We start from the raw sequence: 21,248 nt of genomic DNA on the forward strand, positions 1-21,248 counted from the left end.
CAACTTATCCCAGTCCACTAATTTCGGTGGGTTAAGTGAGTGCATGTAAGTTATGATACGCCCCGGCAAAGCTGGGTGCTCAGCTTTTGGCTTACGCTCCTTATCCCAAGCCCTGATCTCTTCCCATGTGTCACCCAACTCTAGTGCATGATACTGCGTATGAACCTGCCTCCATATATCTACCGGTACCAACAGGCCGAAAAATAACTCTATATCAGCTAATGTTATCACTGTGGAGGAAGCCGCCTCAGACAATTCTTTATAATGTGCAGTCGGTTTTTCCGAAGGTTCGGCAGCTGGCTCTTTAGGGATAGGACCTCACGCCTCTTCCAAGGAGTATAGATCCACTGTTCCTGAAACCGAGTGTCGACTCGTGGTCTAATTACAGTATCCGTGGAGCCGTGCAGTTTTGGTATTTCAGGGTGGTAAATGGGATGGACCTTCCTCATGGGATGCTGGGTCCCTATCGTCGGAACCTTCTGGAGCAATCTGCTTCGGTAACCCACAAGTGTTGTTACATTGCTAAAAACCTAATTGGGGGCCATACCTGTAGCCTGTACCCTGTCCTGTATGTCATAGATTATTTGCTGTGCAACACCTTGAAAACACTGTTCCCACAGTCCTATCAGCATAGCCGACATATGCTTAAGTGCATGCTGCTGTATGAATGGCTCATAATCTTTCATCACATTCCACACATCCTCCACACTATAGATCAGGTTCCAAGCCCACTGAGCTGCTTGATTCGCCACCATTTGCTTTTCCTCATCACCCACAGCAGAACGCACTAACACCTTCTCCATGCGGTCTCACGCTGCTGCCCAATTTGCTTCATGTATCCCACGTGCAGGGGTTTCGACATTCAACAGTGTTCGGGGTCTCACACTCACAGGGGAAAGAGCATATGCAGAGACAGGTACCATCATGTAGGGAGCCAGGGTTGTAGGGGTGAAAGGGGGAGTAGCAGTCGATACGGAACCAATTTGACAGTGCGGGAGAGCTAACAGCACCCGCCCCCATGATTGGCGTGAGTAGAGGAGGAGCAAGTGGGGCCGGGGCTGAGGCGTTAGCGCTAGAAACAGAAACACTAGAGAGGGCGGCACTAGGGGCCGAGGACTGAGACGTCGGGACTGTCGGGTATATCTGTTCGGGGGCATAAGGTGGAGGAGGGTGAGAATCCAACAGCTCTTCAACAAAAACATCAACTTCCTCTCTAGTAACATAACATTTATCTGTCTGTAACCAAAACTTTCTATCTGCGCATTCTATGCCCTTCTCTATCTTTTCTCTTTCATAGGCTACTGCTTTCTGCGTTATAGTTGGCGTCTATCTCTTCCGAGCCTCTTTCTCCGCTCTCATACGCCGTTGCTTTGCTTCCTTTTGCCATACTCTTAGGGAATCAAACATCGACTGCCTACTCTTTTTGGCAAACAATTTGTCCTGCAGGTAATTCAATTTCTGTTTATCAAACAAGCCAGTAAGTGTCATTGTAGCTCAGCATTGTCCCTCGTATATTTATTCCACAGTGTGCTAAACATAATAGGGCCAATACCATTCTTGACGTATACGTCAAAATTTAGAGAACCCTCTGGAGGCGCAGGCTGGCTCTCTTCCAGCCGCGCATCAGTGGAACAACATCGACATCCGAAACATCCTAACTTACTTAAACAAGGCATCTTAATATAAGACACATACGCTGTCCCCAACGAACAAGTATAACACCAACAAAATAAAAGAAACGTTCAAGAACACAAACCAAAATGGTCCGACAGCCGCCCACTTCAGTTCGGAGACTGCACCAAGTTCATGAAGACAGGCTCTAGCCCCAGGCCTTTTCAAGGGAGGACCAAATTACCAGTTGGCCTGGCAGATTGTTCGCAAACACTCTTTATCTCTTAAAAGAGCCCGCAGACCCACCAAGTTCAAATCAAGACAGCCCCAAAATTATACCAAGACACAGCCCGTAGGCTTGTGCCGTTCAAGAGTGGCGCCATTTTTCCAAGAATCAAATCAGTTACCTGGTGCACACAGGTCGAGTCAATTTATTCTCCACTGCCGACTCTTCGGATCAAACGGTCAACTCCAAGGTTTCGCCTTCTCAGGACCCCAGCCGGTGACCACTAGACGAGGAGACGCCCAATCAGACAAGCGGGGCAGCTGTGAGAACCAAGCTCGATCGTGTTGGGTACCCCTATCCGCCCGACAGACTGGACGCAACCCCGACCCTGCAACCCGTTTGTGGGTGAGTCGGGTCACCTTGCGGGGTCCGTGTTCGGGCACCAACTGAAAGAAGTGGGCCTTAAGGACCACCCGGGTTATTTACAACCACCTGCTTATCCTTCCCAAGAATGAAGAGTCGGTCAGACAGTAGAGAATACATACATACGTTTTATTAGCAATACTCTGCAGAGGAGTCCAATCTGACCTGCACCCTAAGATGTCTGTCGATGTACTGACCCCACCAACAGGCTACAGTGAGTAATCATCCCTCCCGAGAAGCCTCCAACCATGCCCACAATGGAAAATCATCGGCCTGGGCCGAACATGAACAAAGATGCACAGTAGGATGAGCTACCACCTGCCAGATGGGTACATGTTATCTGTGATTCAAGGCTACGGCGCTGGGTCTCAGCATCTCCTAACGTGGGAGCAGAACTACACACTCTGATAGGTATGTGAGGGCAGAATGGCCTATTCATTAGTAAGTCAGGAAGTAGCCTTGAACAGGGGAGAAAATAATAACGAAGTACAGTGTTCTGCTGAGGCAAGCAATACTGAATAACGAGTGTTCTGCTGAGGCAAGCAAAACTGAATAACAAGGCCTAGTTCGGGCACAGCCTAAGCAGTCTAATAGGGATTACGAAATGCAAAATGGGTCACACTTGCTAACTGAAGCTTTGCACTTTACGGGGATAACTCAGTGGGTTGCATAACGTGAATACAAATGGCGTATATTTAGCCACACACTGCTAACCTAATATAACATGAAACATGTGTTGCAGGGATGGGATTTTCAAACCTAACACCCCCTTAAAAAAAGATTTAGCATAATTGTGAATGTTATTTTATGTTGGTTTACATGCATGCGCTGTCTCGAACCGAGATATACTGTATCTACTACTTGGGCTTACAGCCCGTTCATAGGCTTCTCATTTACAGGCACCATTGTCGCTCCATTTTGCGTCCTCTCCCCATTTTTTAAGGGAAGACCTCCGTCATGCCTCTTCTGGTGTTTAGCACTCGCCGAGTGCATCGCCCAACTACTGTAAAACATACGCAGCGGACATTATAGGGCATTGTTTCAGGACTACTTTTTTATTTCGTTAAGAATGCTTCTGTTTTTACTTGCAACAGTTGATCGAACCAAAGACGCTGCCTCTCTGATATTGTGCACGCTCCAGCGGTCCGCGTCTCCCACTTCCGCGGCAACTGCATCCTTTACCCTTCTTAGAAATAAGCTATCATGAAGCCAGCCAATTTCAGAAGTGCCAGGGCATCCCACAAAACTGACTGAAAGCACCAGATGGTTAGTGCTGTGCTACGGCCAAGGATAATCCCTGACTGGTCAGCGTGGATCAAGCCCAACATGTGGAGTAGTAGAAGCTGAGTTAGGACCCCACTGAGGATTTTATAATCAACGTTCAGCATCAACAATGGCCTGTAAGGCCTCCCGGGCATGAGCGAGGGATCAATAAGTGCTTCCTGCAAGGTGGGGGTAAGCATAAGCTGTCAGCGCCTCCAGGTACAGTGTAGCCAGGCGAGGAGCGAGCATATCAGTGTAAGCTGCATAGAACTCCACTGGGAGGCCACCTGTCCCTGCGACTTTCCCGTGGGCCATACGTCGCACCTCAGCTTGGATCTTCTCCTCCGTGATGTCCTCCCCATCGCCTCCGGTGCCAGCCTGCGAAGCGAGAGGCCAGCCAACCAATTACGAATGGTCTGCTCTCACATCTCATTGCCCTTGGCATACCACCTGGCATAATAATTATCAATGGATCGATTTATCTTGTCCTCTGTATAGAGTGTACTGCCCTTGGGTGATTCCAACTCTAAGGTCGGTGAACTACCACTAACAGGATTACCCAACCATGCCAGAAGGGATGCCATCTTGTCCCTCTCGGTGTGTGCGTGAAACATATACGCTTTGTAGTCAAAACAGCGGAGTCACTTCACATATTCCGTCACTTTTTCCTTGGCCTCCAATAAGGCCTGTTGTAGGTCCGGTCTCTCTGGTCGCAACCGCTTTAGATCTCTGATGGTCTGTTCATGAGTAACAATCTCACAATAGACATTGCTCCCTGGAGTACCACTGTGATGGCCTCCCACTCAGCAATGAAAAGGCAGCTTCATTCTCAGCACAGTAGCACTGGATCCCCTCCCTGATAGTCTCACGGAACACCGGGTCCTCCAAATTGGCAGCCTTCAGATGCCAGGATACATGCATGCGCATTACCCCACTGTAACGTTAAGGGAAGGGGATTGTGTTCGGAAATGGTTCTGGCAAAATATTCTATGTCCGTAATGGCCTTCAGCATGTCGGGTGAGTACAAAAAGGTATTGAGGCAGACATGAAGCACATGCACAGTAGAATAAAACGAGTAGTCACAGTCCTGCAGGTGGCGATGCCGCTACCCATCTTCCAGACCCCAGTTTCATTGCCAGGCGGAGAATTTCCCAGCTAATCAAATGGCGTGGAAATGCCGGAGTGAGGGAGGGAAGCAATCAAGTTCAGTATCGGCGACACAGTTAAAGTCGCCACCAATAATAAGCACTTTCGGTAGCAGAGGAGCCAGAACATGGAACAGGGATTGGTCGATATTGGGTGCGTAAATATTAACAAAAGAAATATCTTTGCTGTCCAAATGGCACGTGAGGATGCAATAGCGCTCCTCAGTGTTTACTCGCTGTTGACTCGAAAGGTGACACCCAGCCGCACCAAAATTAGTGTCCACCTAGCAAAGGCCAAGAACCTGGTGTAATCCCATGACCCAGCCACCGTTTGCACAGTGCAGCCCCTTCCCCACAATCAGGTGAGTCTTTTGCTACAGTGTTATGTCGACTCCCCTTCGCTACAGGTGTGTCTGCACCTTTAAGTGCTTAACCATGTTATTCAAGCCCCTCACATTCCAAGAGGGAAGTTTGTAGGCATTAACGCTATCTCCCATCTGCAGACATCACTGTCCAACAGCATCCCACCTTGCTCTACAGAAGTAGGGGAAGGTGCTGTCCCCACATCCAGTAGAGATCGATGAAAGAACGGACATCTGCCAGAACCCAAAAAAACAACATCCCAACCCCTTCTCCATGGATCCACCTACACCACTCTTTAGGGATATCCAAAGCAGGATGCGGTCCTGTCTAGAGTAGCGAGCCCCAACAGAGCAACACCACACACGGCTGTTCGGGCAAAAGAGAAGAACATGCCTACGTCCTAGGGGTCCTCTTGGCAATCAGAGAGAATAGTCATCATAGGATAGGGAAACAAATGCGCTTGCAGACCCCCCCCCCCCTCCCTCAGTGTACCATTGAGTCCAAAGGGTCAGTGGATATCAGCAGTTTGTGGGGTGACATGGGGCAGGTCTGTTCTGGGTAGTGTCTTGTGTGGAACTAGAATCAGGCCCTGAATCCGAGTCTCCAACCACATCCCAAGGTGGTTCTAGGTGCCATTCTGAGTCTGAAGTCTTGATCTTAACAGCTGCCTCCACAACATCCCACCAGTCACACTGCGCCTATGCTGTCGGGGGAGCACCACCCCGCCCACCTTGGGTGGGTAGAGTTTAGGGCCTCCGAGTGCTCTTCCGCTTTTCAAAGCTCAGTTCAAGTCAGTCCCACACCTCAAGCGGATCGGAGAAGAACTTGGTCCCCTGGGTAGTGATAACCCAAAGGCATGCAGGATACAGCATAGCGTTCTTAATATCCAAGTCTCTGAGCTTCCGCTTGGCCTCCAGAAAAGATAAAGTCAGGCAAAATCAACACCTGGCTGTTTTTAACACATATCTCCTCTAGGTCTTTTCACACTTCAGGATGTGGTCATCTTCGCGTAAGTGCGGAAGGCGTGCTGCATTAGGGCAAGGTGTACCCCCAGGTGGTAGCGGGCAGGCTGGCATCCTGTGCACCCTTTCCAGGGAAAAAAAAGAGGACAGGCGCTCTGGGGCCACCAAACATCTAAGCCAGTCCTCAAGGTAAGCAACTAGCTCTGCGCCCTCCACTTTTTCAGGCATCACCACCATGCAGATATTATTCCAGTGGGCATGAACTTCCGAGTCCTCCGCACCAGCCGCCAGAACACGGACCATATCAAGAACTTCTGCCATCTGGGTCCTCAAATCCCATTGTCATCTGGACCACTTCCTGAAGTTTAAGCTCAGTAGCTGTGATGCTCTCAGCTAATTTACCATGGTCCGCTCTGAGGGGGCCAAGGGCTGCCACCACAGTGTTGATTTTGTGCTCCAGGATTTCCTTTGAGTCCGTGTTGGCCATCGGCATAGAGCCCAGCTTGTCCTGTGGGACCAGGACCAATCCCCATGTGGGCCAGTTTAACCCCCGACCGCAGGGGGCTCTGGCAATGGGACCTCTTTCCAGTGGTGATGGCGCGGTATGGCCGCAGGTGGAGGATATGTCACCCACAAGACATGAGCTCCACAACCCGTGATTCCCAAACGCTGTGTTAGAGACACCAAGAACCTTGATCTTGGGAAACTGGCCGCTCGTTGGGAGACTTACCTCCCCCCCCATATCATTACGGCCAACAACCTCACTGAACACTACTCCATGACCATATCCAACATTCTTGATGACCTTGCTCCGCTAAAACTAAAAAGAACCCAAATCAAAGACAGGAACCTCTGGTTCAACTGATCGCTCAACAATGAGAGGAGATCCCCCCGGCAGACGGAACGAAACTGGAAACAGCACCTGTCAGCAGCCCATCTAAAACTTCTCCGCCAGTCCAGAAATGCCTACAATAGGAAAATCCGCAACTCAAAGAAAGAATTCCTCAGAACAGAACTGGAGAACACCAAGAACAGACCGCGCAAACTATTAGAATTCTTCAAACACCAATCTAACAAACTGGCAAAAACCTCCAAAGAAACACCCAAATCTCTAATTTCTTGCGAGGAATTCTCATCCTTCTTCTCCGACAAAATCACTGCCCTAGGAAATTAACTTAGATCCGCCAATGACTCCCAAACCACTCCGGCTCTGCCTCTTCTTTCCGCGCTGCCCCCCCAGACATCACCCAAAAACCAAGTGCATTGGTCCAACTTCAAAGTTTATGATGAACATTCCGTCTCGAAAATTCTATCCTCCCTAAACCCGAACAACCACTTCAATTACCCTCTTTCCTATAACTGCTTAGCCGCCGCCTCTCAGGCTATCATCCCCTCTTGGACTGCAATAATCAACGCCTCCCTCCTACAGGGATCGATACCTGATTTTCTTAAAGCTGGCCAAGTCATGCCCATCTTAAAAAAACCTATGCTGGATCCTGCTTCCCCTGACAATTACAGACCTGTATCTAATTTCCCACTCCTCGCTAAAGTTCTGAAGAAATGTGTGCAACAGCACACAACACCAACTTCCACCTACTAGACGACTTCCAATCCGGGTTCAGACCTGGTCACAGCACTGAAACCACCCTCCTCCACATCGTGGATAATGCCCTTTAAGCCCTTGATCAAGGCAAAACCTGTCTCCTAATCCTCCTAGACCAATCCTGGTGTATACTACCACACCTTCTTTGAGGGGGTCTGTCTCGATGGATGGATGTGTAGGTGTCTGCAACGAAGTTTGGATCCTGGGGGGGCCGATGTTGTCCACATCCTGAATTTCCTGGCCTCCTTAGCTTCAGATGGACTGGTTTATAGATTGGTCAATACATTTAGATTGGCGATCTCTGCAGGCCACGCTGTGATTGCGGGTCTGCCAGTCGGGTAACATCCCCTGGTTAAGAAATTGCTGTGTGGCATTAGATAGTCTCTTCCTCCGGAACCTAGGTATTTGATCCATTGTCAATAATGTCTTAAACCTTAATTCCTCGTGGCCAATTTCCAGGTGCCTCTCTCCCAAACAGTTGTCGGCCAAGCTGGCCATTCTGTTGTGCTGGATCTATTGCAGAAGGGTATAGGATATCAGAGCCCTAGACATTACGGGAAGGACCTTTACACTGGACGGTGTCACATTTTATGTTGTGGGCTAAATGTCATTCCCGCTTGATTTCATATCCAGGCTTTCCTGACTTGCCCAAGTTGTGTGTTGTACGGTGCATCAAAGCCTATGAGACCATCACTGAAGAGCTTCGTCCCCACGGAGAGAAGAAAATGTGGATTGCTCTAAGGAAGCCTTTCAAGGCTATCTCATCATTGACCATCGCAAGATGGGTACGGTGCAGGTATTGATACCAACGTTTTCGGGGCACCCTGTACACTAGGAGGGATGGCCTCCAAAGCCTTTACTCTTGGACCTAGCTTGAACGCTATTTTGAACGCTGCAAACTGGTCCTCAGTTTTGACCTTTAAGAGGTTGTATTTCAAACCAGTCTCCTCCATTGCAGATTTGGTAATGGATAAGCTTTCAACTAGCATTATCCTAGACTCCGAGTCCTTAATATAATTGACTCTTTCCCTTACGGTAGCTAGGACATTTTTCATTATACTGTAGCACCCACATTTCCAAGCCAATCCCCTTATTCCTCCAGCATCCTAAATCGTTACTCACATAGTTCTCAAACCACTAATCGTAAAGTATTGTACAATAATGTTATTACTGTAACAAAACATGAAATAGTATGGATTAGATGGGGCATAGAGGTGATAATTCAAGAAACAGACTCCAAAAGTCCATTGCCAAAATAATACAAGGTATTTGAAATTATTTGGTTCTAGTCCTATTTTAATATCGTTGGAAGTATCATAAATCAGCAAAAATAGACATGCACATGACAAGAACAGATAAAATAAGGGGGCAATTCATCTTACCCGCTAGATTAACACAACCTCATCTATACAGAAAAAACCCTAATAAAAAGTGTTCAAGTGTATCAGCACTCTACGTTCACAACTCATTGAAGATTGGCACAATGCTAGTAACGATGCAAAACCATACCACTTCCTGCCGAAACCTATGGGGACCAAACAACAGAAAAGATATGCCTAAAACTTTTCATTGCACAATTAATACCAGAAAATCAAATAATGCATGTTATATCCACTGTTACCCAGTACCATAGTACAGTCAAGAAATCAAGTATGTGGTGCTACAGTACAATTCATGCTTGTAATGTACTACATGTGAACATGTATTCAATATAGAGCAAGGGGAGTGTTGATGTTTTGAACTTGTGTCTGTAATAAGATATTTGAATCAATATGTAATATTTGTTCCCTCAGCCCTGAAGAAGCTGTGCGGTAAACACTAAATACATGTTGGAACCTTGTATGCCTATTGCGTAAGGTCTAAGGATTGGATATCTAATACTTACCTTTAGGAGCAATGTGCCTTTTGGAAATTTGAAAAGATTATGGACTAAAAATCTTGAAGTTCAATGAAGTTGTAATTATGTAATGAAAAATGATGAAATAGGACTTGGAAATAATATTATTGTGAAGGTTAATGAATTTTCAGTTTTGTAATGAGCATTAAACTAGTGATAAGGGAATAAATGCTAAATTGAACTAATTTGAGTACGTGTCATTACACATAAGAATATTGGTTTTCTTAGGTTGGCATTACTTTCTATATGACATTGGTGCTTTATTGTAAACATTACTCCCCTTGCCCCATTAGCATTCAATCCATCAGTGTTTAAGTGCGACTACTCACCTAGGCGGGTCTCAAGGTGCTGGGGGGCGGGGCAGGGGGTGGGGGGAGAGGCTGCAAGTCCTGCGCGTCGCTGATGTTCAGTCGTTGAGCCACAGGGATAACTAGCTTTGTCGTTAGAGTGTGCAGGGCCTTGAGTTCTGTTATCCCGCAATACAATATATGTTACTATATCTCTTTTTCTTGCAGCTCCCCCATCATTTCGAGAGACTCCGCCTGCGTTAGTGGAAGTGCGGAATGGGGACTCCATCAGTCTCACTTGCGTGGCCTCTGGTCACCCACAGCCGCTTATTGTCTGGAAGCAAGATGGCATCATCCTCTCAAGTGGAGGCCAGCTGCAGGTGAGTAAATTCTGAATGCGAACAAGCAATACTAGAGATTATAACTACTTTTACATTCAAGATATATATGCAAAGATAGACGAGGTAGCAAAGATGGTTCATCCCTCATTGGTGGTTGACTTTCAGATAGGGTGTCGGGCTCTGTCAGAAGCTTTGTATAGTTTACTTCTAGTACCCAAATTACTGTTAGAAATGGGCTTTCTGGTTGGCTAGTGTATGTACCTAAGCAAGGCAAAACCCACCACATTATTCAGGACAACTCAGAAACACAGCAAGATAACCTGTGATCACCCTCTGGTAGCTTAGCAGATGTATGATGGAACCCTACATGCATTTACAATGCAGTCCCTTCTCCGACGTTCTCATGCGTTCCTTTACCATGCAAGTTGTTACAATGTCTTACCTTCGAGGGGGGGGGGCTAGTCTTTGGAATAGTATAACTTAATATTCCAACTCCAGTCTACGCAACAGTAGGGAAGGTCTTGGGGCCAGATGTATGACCCAGTTTTGCATGGGCAAACGGGTTTGCGACCCGTTTGCGCATGCAAAAATACCAATAGGCCATGTACGAACCCTATTTAGTGAGTCACAATTTATTTGCAACTCGCTAAATAGGATTTGCGAATCGCTATTAGAAAGGGGCGTTCCAAGGGCGTCCCTTCCTAATAGCGACTCACTACCCTATGGAAGAAGAATGTATGACGTTACAACGCATACATTTACAATGCATGCCTTTACAACACAGTTTTTACATCGCAACATCCTTTACAATGCATTCTTTTACATCGCATGCCATTACATCGCATTTTCAGAAACTACCTTTAAAACGCATTCCATTACATCGCATTATACCTTTACAACGCATACCATTACAATGCATACCATTACATCGCATTTAGGGTAAGTGTTGGATTGTGTAGGGGTAAAAAATTACTATTCTAACTCCAGTGAGTGCAACAGTAAGGTAAGTGTTGGATAGTGTAGGGGTAAAAATTACTATTCTAACTCCAGTGAGTGCAACAGTAGGGTAAGTGTTGGATAGTGTAAGGGTACTATGCGTGGTAATGGTATGCATTGTAATGACTTGCGATGTAATGCCTGCGTTGTAGTGACATGCGTTGTAGTGACATGCATTGTAGTGACATGCGTTGTAGTGACATGCGATGTAATGGCTGCGTTGTAATGACATGCGATGTAAAGGATGTTGCGATGTAATGACTGCTATGTAAAGGTAGTGCGATGTAATGACTGCGTTGTAAAGGTTGTTTCCCATGTAAGAATGTTTTGCAATTGCAGAAACAAAACACTCGCAACTTACCGCCCTCTTCAAGAGGATGGTAAAGCACTCACAGAAGGCTTTGTGAATGCAGGGGGAAATATTTTTTCGTGGCAGGCCGTGGTCCCAGGATCCACTACCTGCCCTTAAAATATGAAACAAAAACGTTTCATTTTGTCATTTTTTTAAATGCATTCTGTTTTCCTTTAAGGGAAACGGGCTGGATTAAAAAAAAAAATGCTTTATTTATAAGCAGTCACAGACATGGAGGTCTGCTGAGCCCAGCAGGCCACCATACCTGGGAGGGGCAGGCCATTCACAATGGGATCGCAAATTGTAAGTGCCTCATGAATATTGATGAGGTATGCAATTTGAGACACCATTGGGAATCGCAAACAGTGTCTCTGACACTGTTGTACATTGGCATTAGCGACTCGCAAATTGGGACTTGCAATTTTTCGCAATTTACGAGTCGCTAATGCTAATGGTTGCACATCCGGCCCTTGGACTTGAAAACCAAAACCAGTCCAACAACGCACCATTGTAATGACTTGCATGGTAAAGAAACATGTGGTAATGTTGCAGTTGTGGTATTGACTTCATTGTAAAGGCAGATCGTGGTAATGACTGTGTGGTAAAGGATGTTTCCCAACTAGGTGCAGCAGAGCAGACTGGGTTATCATCTTTAGAACTAAAAATCAAGTATGGGGCAGTACCTTTTATTTAGAGAAAAAAATAAAAGTCAAAAAGTTTATTTTTGGACTTGAATAGTATGACTCATGTAGATTCTTCTTCATAAATGAATGTAAATCCATGGTCTGGGAGGTACATTGCTGTGACAGTTTACTTTGATTCTAGCCTCCACAGCCCTTAACTGAATCACTCCCCAATAGGAGATCCACTTTCTAAAAGTGGCATTTTTAAAATAGTTATGCAAAATCCAACTACGCCACTAGTAGGATTTATCACCACTATTCTAAACATACCAAACACAGTAACGCAACTCCTTTCTGATCTGGAATTACCACTTAAAAGTATATAAGTGAATTCCCAGTGCTAGCCTATGAGAGGAGTAGGCCTCACAGCAGTGAAAACCGAAATAGGCTGTTTGTCACTACCTGGACGTGCCGTGCATAAAGGCGCATGTCCTACTTTTTACTTACATAGATCCCTGCCCATAGGGCTACCTAGGGCCTACCTTAGGGGAGACCTATGTGTAATAAAAGGGGAGTTTAAGGATTGGCAAGTAGTTTTAAATGTCAAGTTAAGGTGACATTAAATAGCGCACACACACCCTGTGGTGCCAGCCTGATACAGGTTTAAAAGGCTACTTCTGTGGGTGGCACAAGCAGTGCTACAGGCCATTTAGTAGCATCTAATTAACAGACCATGGGTATATGGGATATACATTACAAGGGACATGCAAGTAAATCAAATATGCCAAATGGATGTAAACCAATCATACCATGTTTAGGGGAAAGAGCACATGCACTTTAGCACTGATTAGCAGTGGTAAAGTACCCAGAGTCCTAAAGCCAACAAAAGAAGGTCAGAAAACTAGGCGGAGGAAGGCAAAACATATGGGGATAACCCTGCAAAAAGGGCCAGGTACAACAATCACATATGGAAATTACTGGCAAGTAGGGCTAGGCTGCGGAGAAACTGGGGGCTAAACTGGTATCTACTACCAACCCAGTCACCTTGCGCATTACAGCCAAGTTTTACTAATGCACTTCAAATTACTGAGATCCTGACCACATGCTGAATTCACTTTTTCTAACTGAAGTATTTTAAAGTCTGAGTGGATTATCGAAATGTGAACTGCTTCCATTTTGAAAAATGGCAGCTCATGATTTCTCTGTCACACGATTTATAGGGGACATGTTTTAGTTCAGGCTGTAAATGAGAGAGAGCAACTTTAGTAAGGTGGAGCTTAATGATTTATTACAGCTATACAGATGAATGTTTTGGAAATAGGGAGACCAGGGTAAATATAATTGATACTGTAGTTTTGTTTGTAAATTTCACACATGACTACATCTTACCATTTCCTCAGAATAGGAATTAAAACCTCTTTACTGACTCATCAAAAAAGATTAACCCCTCAGTAACAAAGTGGGGCAGGGTTCAAACTCCAAAGTACTTATCAATGGAGAAGGTTCTTGTTGAAGGTTACTACGGATTCCATAAGGCAGTTAAGAAAGACACCAGGAGTGGTCTGAGAGATATTAAATGACAAAGGACCCCATGAGTGAATATACATTTTGAATTGAAAAATCCTTGTATGAGATATGTCCTGGTGAAGGTGGGATATAGCAGTGAATCCACCAAAACTCTGCATCAACAGATTGTTTTTATGTATTGAATGTGATTATGATTAGAAAATATATTGTGTTTTTTATTTTTGGGTTGTGAGTACAATTCTGTGTAATAGAGCAATGATTGTGTCAATATATTAATTGTGAAGAAAAATCTTTTTACCTTCTGTGAGAAATGTAATGATGTGTATTATTAAGAAAGACTTTTTGATGAGACAATGTTTTGATAATAAACAAATGTACACATTTTCCAAGAAATGACAGACTTGTCTTACATTTTGCACAGCATAAGTGGTAATATTAATTTAGACATAAATGTATTTTAAGGGAGACATATAAAATAAGTTATATTGCCCTGCGAAGGGGAGATATAATTTGTACTTTGATGTAACTCTCTGTTGAGCTGCATACCATCATGTAATATTGAATATCACATACTCTGTGTAATACAGACGTTATAAGATACAAACTTGTCAATGATCTGTGCTCCTGTAAAAGCTGGTCAAGTTTTTCTGCTTATATTTATGCCCATAGGACCTTAAGTGCCTGTGAGCTTGTACCGTAATACTGTTCCCACTACTGACTGCGCTTCTCTTCCAAGATTCCAATGCCCACTCTCGTACCCTCCAGACTGCACTAGAGGAACTCTTCTTCTTGTGCACTCCAGAAGTAGTTGAGTTCTCCTTGTGCTTTCCCTCCTGTCTACACCTGTAACATTCTCTTCCTTTAGTGATCACTAGAAGATTTCTTTCTCCACTGATCCTAACAAGCAGCATTTTTCCTCAGGAGGCGCTACTGCAGTTCTCATGCTTTTGCAAATGGTACTGGATTCCCAATAATTTGGGCTGTCACTGATATGTTGTGCCGCTTCATGCTTTTCCTCTGTTCGTCACAGCTTCGTTGGGTTTTCTGCACACTATTATTCGTTCCACCATCACATGGTTGGTGGTTGCACAATTGTTCAATATATACTTATGATCTTTTATAATGTTTGTATGTGTATGATCTCTTAACAGCCTTGAAAAAGCCCATGTTTGGGCGAAACGTGTTGGCTGCGGATCTGGTCTCACTAAATCTTGGAATAAAGGAATTCAAGCAAATACTCAACTACTGTGTGATTTCGACATTTAATTGTTTATTTTGAAATCAGTTTACATTTCTCCCTATATGTTGCCTCTCATACTTGTGGATAACTGGTACTGGAAGCACTCTGCTTGTATCAGGCTCCAGTCAACATTGTTACTGCTATAGACTTCTCAGGTAGTAGTATTATGTTTGTGGTTTCTGGATGTAGTGGTTATCTTCAAGTGGACACAGATGGTAGGGTTCCTTCATTCGATCCCACTACAAGTGCTAATTTCGTGGCAGTGCTTTTCCTCCTATGCATCCCCCTGAGAATGCTCTTTCTTCAGTGAACCCAGTGAGTAGCATTCTTCCTATTGAGTGCTCTAGAGAGAGACGCTTTGCCATTGGATTACAGTGGTTGTGGTCTTGCTTCAGTTGTTGCAGCCAGCGTGTTCTTTCATTATGGGCTACCATGTAATATTCTTTACACCTGCGGATGTCAGTTGCAGCATTCTTTGTCTGGCTGTTTCAGCTATCCGCATTTCTCTTCAAATGGAATTAACAAATCGTGCACTTCCTTTTTTATATTTAACTAGAAATTACTTCCCTGCTTAATTCGCACAATTACCGTTATTTTGTCAGTGATCTCAACTGCCAGAGCAGACTTTGCATTAGAGACATAGGTAAGAATTTGGCAGTTTTTGAGACTCAAGATAAATACGTTTTTAGCAGAATTGTATTAAAAAACATAGCTAAAGAGTAAGACAGTTTAGTAGATCACTTTGCCCAATTCGCAAACTTTTTTTTGAATAGTTGTGTCTTACTCCTGACTCGCAGATTTACTCCTGAATATTCCAGCAGTAAGACTCTCAGAACAGCTTTGTGAAGCTGTCTCATAGTAAGCTGAGGTAATTTTAACTTTTGATAGAGACTTTTAACTGAATATTACTCACCTTTTTAATATTCCCCCAAGCATCAGACTGGATCCCAAAAATTTTCAGCAGTACTCCAGCGCACCTGTAGGCGGTGTTGCATGACTCCGTAGTAACGTAGCTCCATTCTGGAAGCAATGTTCAGAGTTGTATATATTTGCCAGTTGTGCGTACTGACGTCAGTTCCTTTCTTTCCAAGCCTGTAGATTCTGGTCCGGAGCTAACCCTCATCTCTTTGAAACCATTTTTCTGTTGAAATTTTACTACCAATGTGCAATGAAAGTGCCACACCCCAAAACTACAAGGTTTAAATATTGTAGGGACGTTTTAAAAAAAATGTCAATGACAGATCCCCCCTTCAGGTGCCAAGGCTTGCAATAAATATGTTGTAATGCATCCTAAGGGCATTCAGGAACGGGAAGCAAAGCTCTAAGTCATAAAACAACACCAAAAGACTCCACACCATGATCAGACGAGGTCAAAGGGAAGGATCAGAGTCTGCTCCCGAAGTTGTTTCCATAGCAGATTGTTGTTGGGGTCTAATCATACAGGCAAGTCTAAGAAGAAGTAAAAGAAGTCCAACCGGGACTAGGCCCCTTCATGCCACTTTTTATCACCAGAGAAGGCACGGGGATGTCCACATGCTTCTCAGTCTTAGTAGGTCCGTCTGCAACTCCCCAACAAATTGAGGAATTTCACAAGGCCATGCTTCGTCTCTTTAGCACATTATTGTATCTCTCTGGCACACCTCCCGCCCAAGGAACAGTGAGGCCACCCGAATTGGCTGCTGCCGGCAAGTCCGCTGGATTAATGGGCTCAAGTCCTCCATGCTTTGGTTAGCACTAATTCTGATAATGATGCATATGATATCGGGGAGGAGTTTGCACAGCCGTATGCTGAGAACAACTTGTATGAAGACCTCCAAAATGCCAGTAGACTAGACACCTCACCAGACACTGGGCTGGTCTCTCCTCCTGGTCATACAACAGAAGAGAGTGTAATTACTGAGGTCCTTCAACTGTGGCAAACAGGCGGTGACCCCCTGCTACCATTTAGCAAGGCCCTCATGGACATCCTGCTTGGGATGTGGGCAAAACCAGTCTCTGCCCCCCCCCCCCCGCAGTCAAATGACAGATTGCGAGGTTCCACCACCTTGCTCAGGGTGAAACAGACATTTTGAATCAACACCCCACTCCTGAGAGTCTTGTTGTGCAGGCCTCAGTGAGTAATTTTAATCCTAACTTGTTCTCTAATTCATCACCATTTAGGGAATCAAAACAGATTGAGACATTCTGGAAACATGTTTTCTTCCAAAAGTGTAGCTCTTTCTTCATAAATGCCAGCTGCCTTTTGGGTCGCTTTTCCCATGCTCTTTGGACTCAGGCACAGGTCCTTCCTGCGATCCCTGATGAGGTGCCCTCTAGCCAGATGAAAGCCTAAAATATGGTTGTGATGCTGCCAAGTTCTTTATTTGTTGCGGCTTCAACACTACTGAATATTTCTGCTGCACCAAAGGCATGAGGGTGGTTCTTCACAGTCACTCTTGGATGAGGTCTACGGGCTTCTCCCGTGATGTCAAAGCTAGCCTCATGTTTATACCCTTTGATGACTCCCAGCAATTTGTAGCTAAAATAGGCTCAGCCCTAGAGCACTATTAAAACAGTAGATTCACACCATGCTGTCTGGGCTCTATCTACTCCACCGCAACAACCAAATCAAGTATTTCGCTCCCTCCGTGGCTATGGTAGGCGTTTACAATGGTGACAGCAGATGCAGTCACCCATGCAAACTTCCCAGCCTTTTTATTACCAAGGCCGCGGCACCCACAGCACATGAGGATTACAGAAGCAGTATGTAGCACAGCCCTCCACCTCCCACCATTTCCAAAACTCTTTAGCATGTCCTTATTGGCACATAGCCACCCTTTTGGAGGCTTGTTTTGACATTTTCTTGTAGAGTGGCAAGCAGTCACTTCGAACAAGTGGGTCCTGCAAATTGTCCATGACTTAGTGTTTTTGATATCCTGCCGCACCTTCCTCCAACCTCAGAACGGCGGAAGGAGGACCATCTGTCTCTCTTGCAGCAGGAAATGCAGGCCCATCAAGAGAATGTTGGCATCAGAAGCAGGCTGTAATTGTTATTCTTGCTACTCTTTGGTAGCGAAGAAGACCGGAGGTCTTCATACTATTTTGGATCTTCAGCCTCTCAATGCCATCCTGCAGGAGGACATGTTCACAATGCTCACCTTAACCGAGGTCTGTTTGGCCCTTGACCTTAGAGACTGTCTGGCATTGTTGGGCCTGCAGGATGCTTGTTTCCACATGCTGTCCCTGCATGCCCATAGATTTTGCATGTGGTTCATGATGGACCAGGAGCATTTCTAGTTTGCTGTTTTCCAATTTGACCTCACCAGTATCACTCGGGTGTACACAAAAGTGATGACAGTAGTTGCAGGACATCTTCGAAGGTCGGGGGTACCAGTCTACAGTGACTACTGGCTGTTGAAGGCATGCTTGCCCCTGGAAGGCATCACCCAACTTCAGACTACAGCCCACCCCCTTATGTCTTCGGGGTTCACTATCAACATGACAAAGACACACCAGAATCCTTTTCAGATGCCCCCTTCATTGGAGCGATTCTGTACATGATGCAGGAGTGTTTGCCCCGGTAAGAGAGTCTAGGATGTGGGCTATGATCTTGAATTTTCATGATCTGTCCTGAAATTCTGTGAGGATGACTCCGAGGCTGTTGGCATTGATATCCTCTTGCATCCTTCTAGTGAAGTATGGTAGATGGCAAGTGCAGACCATGCAGTGGGATATAAAGTCCTAATAGGCACAACGTTAGGGGTATCTTTCCGATCACATCCAGACTTCAGAGGAGACTGCAAAAGATCTGTGGTGGTGGCTACTGGACTGTGATTAGGTCAGCAGCAGACCCCTCTCTCTACCCCATCCACAGATGACAATGAATCCTTTCTGGGTTAGGAAGGCCACTTGGGAGAGTTGGAGATAAAATACATGAGGTCTTCAAAGAATGCTTGAGTCCACATCAGTCTTTTGGAGTTGCGGGACATTTGCTTTACATTGAAGGCCTATCTACCATCCGTCAAAGGGAAGCTGGTACAGGTGTTCACGGACAACACCACTGCCCCCGGTTTTGCCACAAGCAAGGCAGGGTGGGTTCAGAGCTCTGTGTTAGGAAGCTATGTGCCTCTGGAACTGCCTGGAACGCCAGGGGATTTTCCTGATGGTGCACCACCTGACGGGATCACTAAAAGCCAGCGCAGACAAACTTGGCTCTAGAAACCTAGTGGATCATGAATGGCAGTTACAACTATAGGTTGCGCAGGGTCTCCTCTGTGAATGGACAGAATGTTGGCTCAGTATTTTCTCCATTGCCGAGCACTCGCAATGTCAGCTGTTTTGCATGTTTACGTTTACAAGACGTCTCTCGCAGACACATTGCGCTGAGAGTAGAACTTGGAACTTCTGTATGCCTTTTTGGCAAGATCTCTCCTGCCCAAGTTCTGAGGAAGGTCAAGACCCATGCTTGGAGATTGAGCGACTGCATTTGACTGCCCTAGATCTTCCTCCCAAAGTGTCAATGTTATCTTGGCAGCCAGGCTACCCTTGACTAAATCTGTGTATTCCTACTGTTGGGACAAGATTGGGGCTTGGTGCGGCACCCACCAGATTTACCCACTTCAGGCCAAACTTCAGAAACATTGTGTTTGAGGCATGTAAGCTGTAGATGACATGCTTTGCATACTCCTGCCGTCTAGGGTTGGGACTGGATGTTTTCAAGTTGTTTTTCTTCGAAGAAGTCTTTCCAGTCACGAGGTAAGGTGACTCCTCCTTTCAGTGATAGTGCGCATGGGCATCGACTCCATTGTTAGATTGTTTTTTTCAGCCATCAGGTTCGGATGTGTATTGCTGGGCTCTGCTTCGAAACCATTTCTTCGGGTGCCTCCCGTGCACAATCCTACTTCTCCAGGTATCGTATCCGTCGAGGAAAACCTCTATTTAGATCGAAAATCTTTGGGAAGGCCGTCCTACCTAACCGCGTCAGTCCACTTCACAGTCGATGGAATGGACTCCATTCAAATTCTGCCCTCGGTGCACCCCAAATATCCACACACCGACTCGCATGAAGTGTGCAACTCGTGTGGGTCTCTGGAGCACAACGAACAAGACTGTGAAGGGTACAGATTGTTCCGAACGAAGAAAACGCTCCTTGAGCATTGGGCTAGATATCGCGAAATGCAGAGTCAAAACGTCGAATTCACACAGGACATCTTCGGCGAAGAATCAGAGCACAAATTCGATGCACAAGGGTCCGAGGAAGAACAAGAAGAACCTGTCTCCATTCCAAAATGGGACTCTAAGTTGGAAGAAGACTTGCCACAAGATCAACGTCTGGTGAGTACCGAATGCCCCTTGACCCAAACTCCAAAACAAAAGGCTTCAGTCCCACCCTGCCTTCGGGCCACGGTCGGCACCAACAAGATGTTTCTGATGCCCCACCCTCCGGCTCGGCACAGAAACACGTCACTAAGCCTTCCGGCTCGGGATCAAATTGGCAAAAGTGTGGCACTGAGCCAAACCCTTCAGGCCCGAAGCCGAAAACCGCTTCGGAGCCGAAATCATTGACACCGAAAACAAAGCCTCCTTCGGAACTGAAACTTTCCGCGCCAAAAAGTAATTCTACCCTGTCACCCAAATCCTCTGTGCCGAAACCTAAAACTGTTCCTATGAAGCTGCAGGATCTGATTTTCGATGCCCCAACACCCAAATTGAACCCCAAACAAAAGGAACTGTATATAAACCCAGATACAGGAGTTGTTGTTACTAAATCACCTCAGAAACATAAACCTGAGTCAAAAGACACTCTTTACCATATTCCTTTGAAGAGAAAGAATGTCGCTACTAACCACTCCACCCCTCCTCAAACTCTTACCATGTTCCCCTACATCAACTTCTCCACCTTTGCATCATTTACTGATTACACCAACTAACTCACCACCACCACCTGACGATGATGATGATGATAGAGATGGGGGGGACAATATTTTACCAATAGGCCCCTGGAAGGATTATAACACAGATTCACTTACAGATAAAGATCCAGATCTTTACCCTGCAAAGCCTTTCCCTCCTGATGACAATGCAGGATATCTAGAACTACTTGCAAAAGCTGCAGAATATCATAGGGTACAGTTACACAAGGAATCTCTAGAAGAAGATTTCCTATTTGAAATGCTCAGTAGCACGCCAATGGCTAGCCACACTCTACCGATCCTGAAAGGTATGATGAGACATGCCAATTATATTTTTAAAGATCCAGTGTGTGCTCACATTTTCACCCCAAGAATTGATAAACAATATAAGCCTGCTCCCTCAGATGCAGTCATCATTAAGGGACAGTTACCACTAGACACCTTGGTGGTCTCTAATGCCCGTAAACATGCTAATTCACAAACCACAGGGGATGCTCC

General features: G+C 45.5%; 1 protein-coding gene across 3 annotated transcripts in view; it reads left to right on the forward strand.

Moving 5' to 3' along the window:
- IGSF9 (immunoglobulin superfamily member 9) overlaps window positions 1-21,248 on the forward strand; it is an 808,805-nt gene that overhangs the window by 447,799 nt on the left and 339,758 nt on the right. For all 3 annotated transcript variants that reach the window (XM_085639861.1, XM_085639863.1, XM_085639862.1), the window contains one exon: window positions 10,009-10,160. In XM_085639861.1, coding sequence (XP_085495987.1) covers window positions 10,009-10,160 — 152 coding nt within the window. The remainder of the gene's footprint in view (window positions 1-10,008; window positions 10,161-21,248) is intronic.

This window comes from Triturus cristatus, chromosome 12 (genome assembly GCF_964204655.1).
Source record: "Triturus cristatus chromosome 12, aTriCri1.1, whole genome shotgun sequence".
NCBI classification, from domain to species: domain Eukaryota; kingdom Metazoa; phylum Chordata; class Amphibia; order Caudata; family Salamandridae; genus Triturus; species Triturus cristatus.